The sequence below is a fragment of the Onthophagus taurus genome, chromosome 8 (assembly GCF_036711975.1).
Source record: "Onthophagus taurus isolate NC chromosome 8, IU_Otau_3.0, whole genome shotgun sequence".
NCBI classification, from domain to species: Eukaryota; Metazoa; Arthropoda; class Insecta; order Coleoptera; family Scarabaeidae; genus Onthophagus; species Onthophagus taurus.
The window spans coordinates 1,909,219-1,923,854 of record NC_091973.1 but is presented as its reverse complement, the minus strand read 5'-3'; the positions used below and the strand labels follow the sequence as shown (position 1 = coordinate 1,923,854).

The window sequence follows — 14,636 nt, the reverse complement described above, 5'->3', positions numbered from 1 at the left end:
GTGTACGATAATTCCAGTCTATGTAATATAAAAAAGTTTCAAAAGTAAAAATTTATTATAAGGATAAAATAAATTTGGTTTTATTTTCTTTCTCGTTTTAAACAGATAACAACAAGATAAGATTACTTAACAAAAATGTATTTCAGTAATATCATGCTATAATATTACAAAGTTTTATTTTTTAATATTTATCCGCCCAATTGTTTGTACAAAATAGGAACGTAATCGTCCCATTCGGCTTGATAAAAATTACCAGCGACAGGTTGACCCAATTGATATTTTTCGGCAAATTTTTTGATTGAAAAGCATCCTCTATTATCCCCTGAAGTGTTTGTAAGTCTCTGTTCATCAAAATTTAATTTTCCATTTTGTTTGTAAATCAAAAAAACGTAACGGTGTAATCCGGTTCCTTGAGGCGGTCCAGATCCGACGTATTGAGATAAAGTCTCTCCTTTAGAAATGTTAGCTCCGGGAACGTTTCCCACTAACCAATGATGCCATTCGCGAAATTTCGGTTCTTTGCGACTTGGAGCATCCGGATCCGTCATGCAAACGGTGTATAAAGCGCTATCATCGGCTGTCCATTCCACGTTTGGAATGTCTTTAACTTGAGTCGGCGTCAAAACGTTCCCAAGATCAACCTTGACACCACTTGGATAGCTAACCTTGAAACCAAATAGACATACTTAATTCAGAAATTAAATTCGATTCGTGTTAATTATACCTTGCAGACTTCCTTGGGAACTTGATCGATAACATCGGGGACAACTTCCAACTTTTCCATGTTTTTAACTAGTGCAGAAAAATGTCTTACAAATGCCGGTCGTCTAAGTGCAAACATGCTAAAAGTACGATATAGAAACGATGATTTTTACGAACACTTACCGTTTAAGTTACCGTGTGGATTGTTAGTTAACACGAATAACTCAAAATAATTAGTTATAAATAGCTTACCTAGAATATCTTTCCGGTTATCGCTGTTACTGGTTGCCTTTGCTATCGCCACACTGCTCGAATAATACAAAGTACGCCGGTGTGTTATCACGCATGCGTATTTACAACAATCACGCGTTTTCTCAACTTGACCCATTCTTTATCGTCATTTTAAATTCAAAATTACCTAATTAAATAAATATGTATACTATTCTAGCTTCTATATTAACATATAGAGTGTTTGATTTTAATTGTCACAACAGATATCTCGAATACTGACTGGAGATATGATAAAATGATGCTCCACACTTAATATTACTTAAAAAAGCTCACTTTTGTTGAAAAATATAAAAATTTGCTGAATTCGTAGTCTTATAAGTTGTTAATGATGTTATTTGGAATTCTGAGTGTGATCCTGCTTGAAATTTATGGAAGACGTCTTCGAAGTCGGCCGAGATTATTTTTTATATCAACAGAAATAATCTCGCCTATGATCTTTGCCTATATGTAATCTAATCCAACCCAACTCAACCCAACCTAAGTATCGCGAACAATACTTAGGGCGGCAGACGTCTTCCAAGTCGGCCGAGATTATTTCTGTTGATATAGGTAATAATCTCGAAGACGTCGGCCGCCATAAGTATTGTTTATGATGAAGCATGGTCTTCACATGCAACCCAACCCAAGTATAAAGAACAATACTTAGTGCGGCCGACGTCTTCGAAGTCGGCCGAGATTATTTCTTATATCATGAACAATACTTGTTCGGCCGCCATAAATATTGTTCGTGATGGAGCATGATCTTCGCCTGTAAGTCTAAAGAACAATATTTAGTGCGGTTGACGTCTTCGAAGTCGACCGAGATTATTTCTGTTGATATAGGTAATAATCTCGGCCGACTTCGAAGACGTCGGCAGCCATAAGTATTGTTTATGATGAAGCATGGTCTTCACCTGCAACCCAACCTAAGTATCGCGAACAATACTTAGTGCGGCCGACGTCTTCGAAGTCGGCCGAGATTATTTCTTATATCATGAACAATACTTGTTCGGCCGCCATAAGTATTGTTCGTGATGGAGCATGATCTTCGCCTGCAACCCAACCTAAGTATCAAGTACAAAACGTAGGTTGGGTTGGGTTGAGAAATAATCTCAGCCAAACAGAACCCAACCCAAGTATCGCAAACAATACTTAGGGCGGCCGACGTCTTCGAAGTCGGCCGAGATTATTTCTGTTGATATAGGTAATAATCTCGGCCGACTTCGAAGACGTCGGCCGCCATAAGTATTGTTCGTGATGGAGCATGATCTTCGCCTGCAACCCAACCTAAGTATCAAGTACAAAACGTAGGTTGGGTTGGGTTGAGAAATAATCTCAGCCAAACAGAACAGAACCCAAGTATCGCAAACAATACTTAGGGCGGCCGACGTCTTCGAAGTCGGCCGAGATTATTTCTGTTGATATAGGTAATAATCTCGGCCGACTTCGCAGACGTCGGCCGCCATAAGTATTGTTCGTGATGGAGCATGATCTTCGCCTGCAACCCAACCTAAGTATCAAGTACAAAACGTAGGTTGGGTTGGGTTGAGAAATAATCTCAACCAAACAGAACAGAACCCAAGTATCGCAAACAATACTTAGGGCGGCCGACGTCTTCGAAGTCGGCCGAGATTATTTCTGTTGATATAGGTAATAATCTCGGCCGACTTCGCAGACGTCGGCCGCCATAAGTATTGTTCGTGATGGAGCATGATCTTCGCCTGCAACCCAACCTAAGTATCAAGTACAAAACGTAGGTTGGGTTGGGTTGAGAAATAATCTCAGCCAAACAGAACCCAACCCAAGTATCGCAAACAATACTTAGGGCGGCCGACGTCTTCAAAGTCGGCCGAGATTATTTCTGTTGATATAGGTAATAATCTCGGCCGACTTCGCAGACGTCGGCCGCCATAAGTATTGTTCGTGATGGAGCATGATCTTCGCCTGCAACCCAACCTAAGTATCAAGTACAAAACGTAGGTTGGGTTGGGTTGAGAAATAATCTCAGCCAAACAGAACCCAACCCAAGTATCGCAAACAATACTTAGGGCGGCCGACGTCTTCGAAGTCGGCCGAGATTATTTCTTCAATAAAGTTTTTAATGTTGATATTCACTATGTTTGGCGTCTTTTGAGTGCACAGCAATGTAATTTTCGGACTTCATTTTCTGACTCTTCTTATGTATTGGACATATCTTAATTTTTTCCCGTCGTTAGATATCGTTTCTTCTGCCTATATATGGTTTATTAAGTTGTATAGGTGCTCCTGCAGAGTATCTCCGCTATCTTTATACAATTCGGCTGGGATGCAACCCATTCTGGCGTCACCCACTTCTTCTATCGTTGGTAAGGGTACCGCTATGTCTGGTGTTCCGATTCCAATTAATTTTGGGGGAAAAGTTACTTTGAAGAATTATATTAAATATAAACTTTATTTATCAAAACTTAGTGAACAATTTTTATTACAAAATACATTATCAAAAACGTTTGCTTAATATTAACATATCACAACAATAAGACTATTTTAATTCGCTATATATTAACGTTCAAAAAGGCAGAACAATTAATATTTATAACTTAGTAAACTATATTTGAAAATACATTATCACAGAGGTAAATCAAAAACGATTGCTTAATAATAATGTATCACAGGAATGCGACTAATTTTTTAAATAACATTTAATAACACAGAATAATTTTAATTTATCAAAACTTAGTGAAACAAATAAATAATTTTTAAGAAAACATTGCTTAATAATAATGTATCACAGGAATGCGACTAATTTTTTTAAATAACATTTAATAACACAGAATAATTTTAATTTATCAAAACTTAGTGAAACAAATAAATAATTTTTAAGAAAACATTTCTCTAACTTCGAAAATTGTTGGACGATCATCCGGATTTATACACATCATATTTACAACTGAGTGAAACTCGTGTATATCATTCAATACGAAGACTACGTTATATATTGCTCGTCGTAAATCTATCAATCCTCTAGTTCTATCCTCTTCGTTTGAATATGGGACCATTAATTCGTACAATATCATCCCTAACGCAAAAATATCAGCTTTATTGTCGTACGTTTTCGTATAATATACTTCTGGGCTCATATAGAGCTGTGTTCCAGCACCTCGCGTGTGACTTTGCTCTATTGAGTTGTCTAACTCTTCGTTGTTACCATGGTTATCCATACTAGTGACTAAGCCAAAATCTCCAATTTTCACGACTCCATTCAATGAGAAAAAAATGTTGCACGGTTTTAAATCTCGGTGTATTAAATTTTTAGAATGAATATAAGCAACTCCATCAACAATTTGTCTAAAAACGTCTAAAGAATCCGCTTTAACGCGATTAGGCGCGGTGAAAAACAGCCAATCTTTTAAACTTCCTGTTAGACACAACTCCATTTGAATAAAAAAGAAAATTTTCATGTCATTTGAGTGAGGATTCACAGGGCAGCAGTTACAACGGGATGCCACAGCTTTCGTTAAGTTACAAGATGACTTGTTACAATTATAGTAATAATAATGATCGTAACAAAAATCAGAGGGTGTTCGTTCCAGCCATGAGTCAAAATATCGAACAATATTCGGATGATTCAACGCTTTTAACACCAACATTTCACGGATAGCATAATCCACGCCTTTATTTCGTTCTATTTTAACTCTTTTAATAGCATAACTACGTTCAGTATTCCTATGTTTTACTTCAAAAACACTTCCGAACCCTCCGGAACCCAAATTACTAAGTACATTGAAGGTGGTTTCCATATATGAGGCAAAAGTTGATTGGCGTGGTGGCTGCCCATAATTCTTAATTACGTCTAAATATGATTCGTGTTCCTGTGAAAATGAGATGTTTTAAAGTGATCATAGAAATGTGTGATGTCTTACCATAGTTATTTAGCTTGGATTGGTAATATCGTTGGAATACCTAAGATTGAGACAAATTAAACATTTTGTTGTAATAAATAAATTATTAAAAGTAAAAATACCTCGAATGCGGAGAATTTAATTTAAATCAAATACGAATCGTGAAGCGCCAACCTCAAAACGAAAAATATTCGAACTATAAGCGAACTTAACCTACAAATTATGATAAGTAAAGTTATTAAACAAAAAATATCTATCTTTTTATAAAAATTACCAATTAATAAAGTTAATTTTCTCGTTTTAACTTTATTTGCACTCAGAGATACATTATGGACGTTTTAAATTGTTTTAAATTAATAATCCAAAGGAACAAGTTTTAGCAAGCGCAAGTACAGTTGGAACCAAAAGAATACTGCAGGTTCGATTGATCAAATTTTGTCTAAAATATTTTGTTTAAATCATATATAAATCCAATTTCATTTCAGAAGTGACTTATTATTAGCAAAATGTGGTAATAAAGGCAGGAAAAAATTTATTTTGAAAACAACACATGGAAAAGTTGAATGGTATATATCGAAGAAATAGAACGGATTATTAATAATGGAAGAATTAACAGTATAAGAAACTATTGATTTAATCAAATCACAAGAAAAAATGGACTGAATAATTCTAATCCTATTATTAATACTTAAATATAGAATCAGACTTTGTTTATACCTCCCGGTGTTGAAATAGTAATTCAATTCGTTCAAACCTGTTTCACTCATACCCCCTATCACATTCTTCCAGATCTCTGGAAGTGACCAAGTACCAGTAACACTGCAAGAAGTTATCAAAGAAAGTGGGGATTCAACTATTATGAATTCATTGGATATGTGTTCCCAAGTGTGGGAAAATCATTCAACGAGGTGTCTTAATAGGCTATTATGCGTGTTACCCTCTAAAATTGTTATTATTTTCAATAGGGGGCTCCATCAATGTCTCAACCTCCTAAAGGACTACAGAAAAATATAGCATTCTGATTTTTAAATCGTTGTTTATGCTCAATACAAAAATATGAAAGTTTGTTGAATTCTTAGTTTTACAAGTTGTTAATGGTGTCACTCGAGATTCGGAACACACTACAAAAAAACTTTTGAAACAAAAGTTATAGCAAATTTTGTTCTTAATAATATTGCTCTCTTTCACTTTTACACTCAGATGCATAAATATCGAGAAAAATATGAAATTTGCTAAATTCATAGTTTTAAAAGTTATATGCTGTTTATGGAAGAAATAATCTCGGCCGACTTCGAAGACGTCGGCCGTCCTAAGTATTGTTCAGGATACTTGTGGCGGCCGACGTCTTCGAAGTCGGCCGAGATTATTCCTTATATCAAAACACTTGGGGTTCGGAGCATATTACAAAAAAACTTTTAGAACAAAAGTTGTAGGAAATTTTATTCTTAACAATATCGCTCTCTAGCACTTTTGCTCTCAGATGCATAAATATCGAGAAAAATACGAAAATATGCTGAATTCGTTGTTTTACAAGTTGTTAATGGTATCACTCAAGATTCGGAGCACACTACAAAAAACTTTTGAAGCAAAAGTTGTAGCAAATTTTATTCTTAACAATATTGGTTTCTTTCAGTTTTGCTCTGAGATGCATAGATATCGAGAAAAATACGAAAATATGAAAATTTGATGAATTTCGTTGTTTTAAGTAGGTAATGGTAACATTTCAGAATCGGAGCATGCTATAAAAAAACTTTTAGAATAAAAGTTGTAGCAAATTCTATTCTTAACAATATTGCTCTCTTTCATTTTTGCTTTCAGATGCATAAATATCGAGAAAAATACAAAAATATGAAAGTTTGTTGAATTCTTAGTTTTACAAGTTGTTAATGGTGTCACTCGAGATTCGGAGCACACTACAAAAAAACTTTTGAAACAAAAGTTATAGCAAATTTTGTTCTTAACAATATTGCTCTCTTGCACTTTTACACTCAGATGCATAAATATCGAGAAAAATATGAAATTTGCTAAATTCATAGTTTTAAAAGTTATATGCTGTTTATGGAAGAAATAATCTCGGCCGACTTCGAAGACGTCGGCCGTCCTAAGTATTGTTCAGGATACTTGTGGCGGCCGACGTCTTCGAAGTCGGCCGAGATTATTCCTTATATCAAAACACTTGGGGTTCGGAGCATATTACAAAAAAACTTTTAGAACAAAAGTTGTAGGAAATTTTATTCTTAACAATATCGCTCTCTAGCACTTTTGCTCTCAGATGCATAAATATCGAGAAAAATACGAAAATATGCTGAATTCGTTGTTTTACAAGTTGTTAATGGTATCACTCAAGATTCGGAGCACACTACAAAAAACTTTTGAAGCAAAAGTTGTAGCAAATTTTATTCTTAACAATATTGGTCTCTTTCAGTTTTGCTCTGAGATGCATAGATATCGAGAAAAATACGAAAATATGAAAATTTGATGAATTTCGTTGTTTTAAGTAGGTAATGGTAACATTTCAGAATCGGAGCATGCTATAAAAAAACTTTTAGAATAAAAGTTGTAGCAAATTCTATTCTTAACAATATTGCTCTCTTTCATTTTTGCTTTCAGATGCATAAATATCGAGAAAAATACAAAAATATGAAAGTTTGTTGAATTCTTAGTTTTACAAGTTGTTAATGGTGTCACTCGAGATTCGGAGCACACTACAAAAAAACTTTTGAAACAAAAGTTATAGCAAATTTTGTTCTTAACAATATTGCTCTCTTGCACTTTTACACTCAGATGCATAAATATCGAGAAAAATATGAAATTTGCTAAATTCATAGTTTTAAAAGTTATATGCTGTTTATGGAAGAAATAATCTCGGCCGACTTCGAAGACGTCGGCCGTCCTAAGTATTGTTCAGGATACTTGTGGCGGCCGACGTCTTCGAAGTCGGCCGAGATTATTCCTTATATCAAAACACTTGGGGTTCGGAGCATATTACAAAAAAACTTTTAGAACAAAAGTTGTAGGAAATTTTATTCTTAACAATATCGCTCTCTAGCACTTTTGCTCTCAGATGTATAAATATCGAGAAAAATACGAAAATATGCTAAATTCGTAGTTTTACAAGTTGTTAATGGCATCACTCGAGATTCGGAGCACATTACAAAAAAACTTTTGAAACAAAAGTTGTAGCAAATTTTATTCTTAACAATATTGCTCCCTTTCACTTTTGCTCTGAGATGCATAGATATCGAGAAAAATACGAAAATATGAAAATTTTATGAATTTCGTTGTTTTAAGTAGGTAATGGTAACATTTCAGAATCGGAGCATGCTATAAAAAAACTTTTAGAATAAAAGTTGTAGCAAATTTTATTCTTAACAATATTGCTCTCTTTCACTTTTACGCTCAGATGCATAAATATCGAGAAAAATATGAAAATTTGCTAAATTCATAGTTTTAAAAGTTGTATATGTTGTTTATGGAAGAAATAATCTTGGCCGCCCTAAGTGTTGTTAAGAATACTTGGGGCGACCGACGTCTTCGAAGTCGGCCGAGATTATTTCTTATATCACTAACAATACTTGAGGATCACTTTCAACATTCGCGGTTTTGTTTCATCGTGACTCTTGTCACCTCTCCAGCTGTTTCGTAATCTCTTTTAGTTTTTTGTGTAAGTTAAATAAGTTGTTTTACTCGTTTTTATACTTTTATGAAATAAAAGAAATCAACTTATTTATAAAAATTTATTTAATTAATATATATATTAAAATACGCAGTCGAATAAAGGGAATATAAACTCAATATTAATTCTAATAAGTTCTTAAACTTAAGGAAACAAGAAATAAGAATAAAACTATCGCATTGTTACATCCCAGGAGTCCGCTATTTTATTTTATTTAACAACAATAACACTATCTTATATTATAACAACAAAAATCAAATCGAAGATGTTAAATGAGCATCCACACAACCTAATCGTTATAGCAATGACTTATATAATCCAATATTGCATACACGTTATAAACAATCCGATAAATTTAAGCATAATTACCGGCGATTATGTTGAAAGATTTCACACTTTATTAAGACAAAATTTTAATGTAATTAAATATAATATCTGGTAAATATGCATAATTATCGAATCACTAAAGAACTCCAAAGTTGTAATAATATCTCGAAAAATAAACGTAATAATACTTTTACAAAGTAAAAAATTTAAAATTAATTCGAGCTAATCTAATGATACCTTAATACTAACCGCTAGGAATCACAGGTCCCTAAATATTAATCACAGCGATGTGTTTTTAAGAAAACAACGACGTTTGAATTTGAGCCGTTGTCGGACGATCATCCGGATTGTGCGCCAGCATATTTTGGAGCACCCGAAATTCGTAATCGTGATCGTTTACGAATTCCTCAACGTAATTGCCTTTGCGTAAATCAGTCAATGTTCTAATCCTTTCCGATTCGGTGGAAAACGGAACCATTAATTCGTACAATATCACCCCCAAAGAATAAATATCGACTTTGTAATTGTACTTTTTCTTTTCAATTTGCTCGGGACTCATGTAAAGTTGAGTTCCAACACCTTTAGTATGGCTTTGCAAAATTGACTCGTTAAATGCCACGCTGTTATCGGAAATATTATCCATCGTAGTAACTAAACCAAAATCGCCAACTTTAATTATTCCTTCCATGGAGAAAAAGATATTACTGGGTTTTAAATCTCTATGTATCAAATTTTTTGAGTGAACATAAGCGACTGCTTCAACTATTTGCTTAAATATATTTAACGAAAACGTTTTATCCCGATTATCCGAGTTATCGAGCAACCATTCTTTTAAACTTTCCGCTTGACACAATTGCATTTGAATATAAAGATAAATTGGGGTTCGTTCAACAAATGTTTCTCTTGTATCGTTTGAGTGAGATTTTGTTTTGTAAGAAATACTTTGTGATGGCGTGGATATCTGATGATTTTTATTATTAGTAATGCCACTCTTTTTATCCGTCTTAGTTTCATCTAAAAATACAATCCCACCAGAAGATTCCATTTCGCTCATATCAATAATAGTGGAATTGTTCCTTTTATGCGTATTTTTGTGTGTTTTCACTGGGGTAGTTTCATCGTACGTCGATTCAATCAGATCTTTATCATGTTCATAACAAAAACCTAGCGGTGGTCTTTCAAACCACGAATTAAAATATCGAACAATATTCTTATGATCCAAATTGGCTAATGCTCTAACTTCACGCAGAACCAATTCGGTGTATTCTTCTTTATCCAACGTGATTCTTTTAATGGCATAACCACATTGATCAATTTTTTGTTTGGCTTCAAAGACCACCCCGAAACCTCCTTTACCCAAACAACCAATCGTTTCGAAGCTACATTCGTAATGTGATGTAAAAGTTGATGTTTCCGGTTCTGTTGCGTTGGATACGGAAGGGACTCGTTTTGTATCAATTTGAACTATGCAATCGGGTTGAGTTTTAACTTCAAAATTACATAGGAAATAAGCTACGCAAATTGCGGTAATAATTGTTAGATGGATCGTCCAATGCCATTGTAGTGGCCAAAGAAATAACATTCCATTTTCGAAAGTTCCCGCGTCGGTTAAATTATCCGGGCAAGAGTAGGCATCTTCGTCTTTCTTTTCTTCATCATATAAATAAAATCCATTTCCGTTCACGTATTCTGACCCATACAAAACGGAAATAGCGGTGGATTGGTCAAGATCTTTCGTGTTTACATCCGAAGATGATGCCACAACCGGTTTCCATGGAATAGTTAAAACACCTTTACTTTCAATTACTTCATACTCGCTATACCGGCTGTGTTGCAACTTTTTTAACATCTCCTTCGATTCGTGGATATACAATTGTTTGTTATGCATCGCTAAGTAAATTAGAGGATTATTCTTAACATCATTTTCTACAATCGCGGCCGATTCAAAAGTATCGACGCTTTGCAAATCTTTTCCATCCCATATCCAAACGTCCACGATAGGAGATTCAAATTTTTTCTCCCAAATAAATTTATTTTCCTTATCTTCTATTTTTGATGCTTGTATAAGCCCCTCTGGAGGTATTGCTGTGATGTTAAAATCCATCTTTGTCGTGATTAAATTTGCGCAATCGTGATGTGGTATTTTTACGTTGTGATGTCCCACACTGAAGTTCCATCTATAAAGATAAGACATTTATTAAATAGCAACATAAGTTTTAACACTTTAAAATACCTTTCACTTCCAGTTCGTGGCTCATGAGCATGAACAGTGAGAGTGTTCCTCTCGATAATAATGACGTCGTCAATCTCCCCATCGTTTTGTGTCTTATTATGACACCCATTCACTGAACAAGTATATAAAATATGTCCAGTATGGAGTCCAACTCCGTATGTTTTTACTTCTTTCCCCCCAGCAATGACTATGTCATTGGCATAAACAAAGGAGGATTTAAGAAGGCTTTCAGCTGTTATTGGAATGGCATCTATAGTTTTTCCATTAAATTTATACAAACTTCCTGTTAATGAAGGAATTATTTGTATCCATTCCCCATTATTAGTTAACTATAAAAAAGAGAAATATTTAGTGCTTTTAGTTTTTGAGTTATTTTAATTAGAAACTTTTTTAGCAATTAACACTGTGTTCTTTAAATCTTAATTTGCTGCTTGGATATCCTTAAATAGATAAATATTCACTGGCTATGTCGGTCTATCTTATACAGAGTGTTCAAAAATATAACTGCTGTTTAGCCATATTTAATTACAACCCATATTTGATTCGCTTATCAGATAGAGAATTTAATTCTCTACAAATTTTCAGTATATGTCCCTATACCTATCTGTTGCAGTTGTTGAGATATAGCAGAATTAATCAAAATCGGCTACATTGATGTATCTTATACAGAGTGTTCAAAAATATAACTACTGTTTTGCCATATTCAATTACAACCCATATTTGTTTCGCTTATCAGATAGAGAATTTAATTCTCTACAAATCTTCAGTATATGTCCCTATACCTATCTGTTGCAGTTGTTGAGATATAGCAGAATTAATCAAAATCGGCTACATTGATCTATCTTATACAGTGTTCAAAAATGTAACTGCTGTTTTGCCATATTTAATTACAACCCATATTTGATTCGCTTATCAGATAGAGAATTTAATTCTCTACAAATCTTCACTACATGTCCCTATACCTATCTGTTGCAGTTGTTGAGATATAGCAGAATTAATCAAAATCGGCTACATTGATCTATCTTATACAGTGTTCAAAAATATAACTGCTGTTTTGCCATATTTAATTACAACCCATATTTGATTCGCTTATCAGATAGAGAATTTAATTCTCTACAAATCTTCAGTACATGTCCCTATACCTATCTGTTGCAGTTGTTGAGATATGGCAAAATTAATCAAAATCGGCTACATTGATCTATCTTATACAGTGTTCAAAAATATAACTGCTGTTTTGCCATATTCAATTGCAACCCATATTTGATTCGCTTATCAGATAGAGAATTTAATTCTCTACAAATTTTCAGTATATGTCCCTATACCTATCTGTTGCAGTTGTTGAGATATAGCAGAATTAATCAAAATCGGCACCATTGATCTATCTTATACAGTGTTCAAAAATATAACTGCTGTTTAGCCATATTTAATTACAACCCATATTTGATTCGCTTATCAGATAGAGAATTTAATTCTCTACAAATTTTCAGTATATGTCCCTATACCTATCTGTTGCAGTTGTTGAGATATAGCAGAATTAATCAAAATCGGCTACATTGATCTATCTTATACAGTGTTCAAAAATATAACTGCTGTTTTGCCATATTTAATTACAACCCATATTTGATTCGCTTATCAGTTAGAGAATTTAATTCTCTACAAATCTTCACTACATGTCCCTATACCTATCTGTTGCAGTTATTGAGATATAGCAAAATTAATCAAAATAATACAAACAATCGCAATTTCATTTATTTTTTTATTAGTAGATCATAAAATATATGCGTTTAACAGCTCTTACATGGGACACCTGTATATAACTTCATACTTACTTGTAGATTATGAATGTTTGATTTAAGAAGCGAACCTGGATCAGTTGAAATTTGCCATGACAGCACTCCGGAAGTATTTAAAGCGCTTAATTTGCCATCTAAAGTGCTTACTAAAATAAGCCTAAAAAGAATGATTAAATGATTGATAAACACTGTTTGATTTTTGAAGCTTACCCTTGATTGGAATTTTCGATGCAATGAGGAAGTTGTCTCACGGTGGCGGCAACGCCAACGAATAAATAAACTCCCAAGAGAAAACCACAACCAATTTCTAACAATTTTAATTTCATTTTTACGTTAACTCAACGTTTTCACATAGTAATATAACCGCATACCTCGACGGTGTTGACATCACTTGGAAACTGTCAAACTACTTTATCTACAACATCAGCCGATATCAGTGCGTACCAATATAAAAAAAAATATGAATTCCAAAAATGAATGACGTGGAATTCTATTTCGTAGTGTTGGTATATTTTAGATTATTACTATTTTTTAATAATACACCAATTTTGATTGTTGGATTTTATAAATTAATTTGTTTGTGGATGATGAATAAAAATTGTTTTAAAACGGAATCTGTTTTACCGATTTTTATTTCGGGGTCGTTTAAATTGTTTTCGAAGTTGAGAGTTAACTATTTTATGACATATCTACTTATTGATACATAAAATGTATATGGGTATTGTTAATAAATATAGTTGGTCAAATGAATTGTGTTGTGTGGTTCGTACTTATGACTATTAGATGTCGCTGTATATATTTTAATCGTTTTTATTTTCTTGTACATTCAAAGCATTGATGTGTTCGTGATATAAGAAATAATCTCGGTCGACTTCGAAGATGTCGGCTGCCCAAAGTATCATGAATAACACTTAGGGCTAAGTATTGTTCGTGATATAAGAAATAATCTCGGCCGACTTCGAAGATGTCGGCCGCCCAATGTAACATGAACAATACTAGAAGATTATTTCTTCCATAAATTTTAGTTTTATGCAATGTTTAGTTTTAGGGCAAAGTATTGTTCGTGGTATAAGAAATAATCTCTAATATATAGGGAAATTACTCCCACAAATTTGACAGATGCATCAAGTTTCATCAAAGCAGGAAATTTTCATCAAGACATTGATGTTGGTGACTCATTATGGAAAATGCTGTATTAAGAGCTTCCAGTAAGAGGAAAAATGATTAAATGCATTAAATTTTTTGTTGTGAACAATAAAAAAAATGAGGAAAAGAGTTAAATAGCCACGTGAAAATGTGAGGTTAAGCGCTGCATCTACAGAATGAAAGCGAGCGCCATCTGTTAAGGTTGACGTGAACTACGGCATGTTCATTGATGGGGATTTTTGGTGGATGCGCCGGCTTAATCCGTTTTCATGAATGAATACACCCCTTATCACAGGGGATTACTGAATTTCCAGGAAAGTTTTGATATAGGTCAATCTCAGTTGGCACATTTAGAATTATCGCATATATACTATATATTATTATATATATATAAACTTATTGAAATATTATTTTTTAATGATGTGATTATTTTTGATAATTATAGTGATGACATTAAAGTGAAATATTTGTTATATAAGTATATATATGTATATATATAAAACAAGTTAATTCATTTATATATTGATTGTTAGTATACATATATAAAGTCTTTATTGTTGCAGCAATGGTGTTGTTGTCATAGTGACGGTTTTACGTAACGTGTATCAGTG

The 14,636-nt window shown here is 33.6% G+C and overlaps 3 protein-coding genes and 1 long non-coding RNA gene across 6 annotated transcripts; 1 reads left to right on the top strand and 3 right to left on the bottom strand.

Annotated features, from left to right (window-relative positions):
• Positions 1-117: 117 nt before the first annotated feature.
• LOC111425193 (phosphatidylethanolamine-binding protein homolog F40A3.3-like) lies at positions 118-1,059 on the bottom strand. 2 transcript variants are annotated; one of them, XM_023059045.2, is made up of 3 exons: positions 955-1,059; positions 725-792; positions 118-665 (listed from the first exon to the last, which is right to left on the bottom strand). In XM_023059045.2, exons 2-3 carry the CDS (start codon positions 782-784, stop codon positions 189-191), a joined length of 537 nt encoding a protein of 178 aa, XP_022914813.2. In that variant the 5' UTR covers positions 785-792; positions 955-1,059; the 3' UTR covers positions 118-188. The 2 variants fall into 2 exon arrangements, with proteins under 2 accessions (XP_022914813.2, XP_022914812.2); XM_023059044.2 differs by having other exon boundaries at positions 725-842; positions 955-1,044.
• Positions 1,060-3,592: 2,533 nt separating this feature from the next.
• Positions 3,593-5,057, bottom strand: LOC111425650 (interferon-induced, double-stranded RNA-activated protein kinase-like). The gene is made up of 3 exons (XM_023059802.2): positions 4,973-5,057; positions 4,872-4,911; positions 3,593-4,820 (listed from the first exon to the last, which is right to left on the bottom strand). Exons 2-3 carry the CDS (start codon positions 4,872-4,874, stop codon positions 3,828-3,830), a joined length of 996 nt encoding a protein of 331 aa, XP_022915570.1. The 5' UTR covers positions 4,875-4,911; positions 4,973-5,057; the 3' UTR covers positions 3,593-3,827.
• A 118-nt stretch (positions 5,058-5,175) lies between these two features.
• LOC111425651 (uncharacterized) lies at positions 5,176-8,721 on the top strand. Of its 2 annotated transcripts, XR_002707716.2 has the most exons (3): positions 5,176-5,268; positions 5,336-5,584; positions 5,640-8,721. It is a non-coding gene; the product is annotated as an uncharacterized lncRNA (long non-coding RNA). The 2 variants fall into 2 exon arrangements; XR_002707715.2 differs by lacking the exon at positions 5,640-8,721 and having other exon boundaries at positions 5,336-5,603.
• LOC111425231 (eukaryotic translation initiation factor 2-alpha kinase-like) lies at positions 8,574-13,316 on the bottom strand. Its single transcript, XM_023059137.2, has 4 exons — positions 13,090-13,316; positions 12,916-13,036; positions 11,087-11,415; positions 8,574-11,030 (listed from the first exon to the last, which is right to left on the bottom strand). Exons 1-4 carry the CDS (start codon positions 13,203-13,205, stop codon positions 9,149-9,151), a joined length of 2,448 nt encoding a protein of 815 aa, XP_022914905.2. The 5' UTR covers positions 13,206-13,316; the 3' UTR covers positions 8,574-9,148.
• Between the last annotated feature and the right edge of the window lie 1,320 nt (positions 13,317-14,636).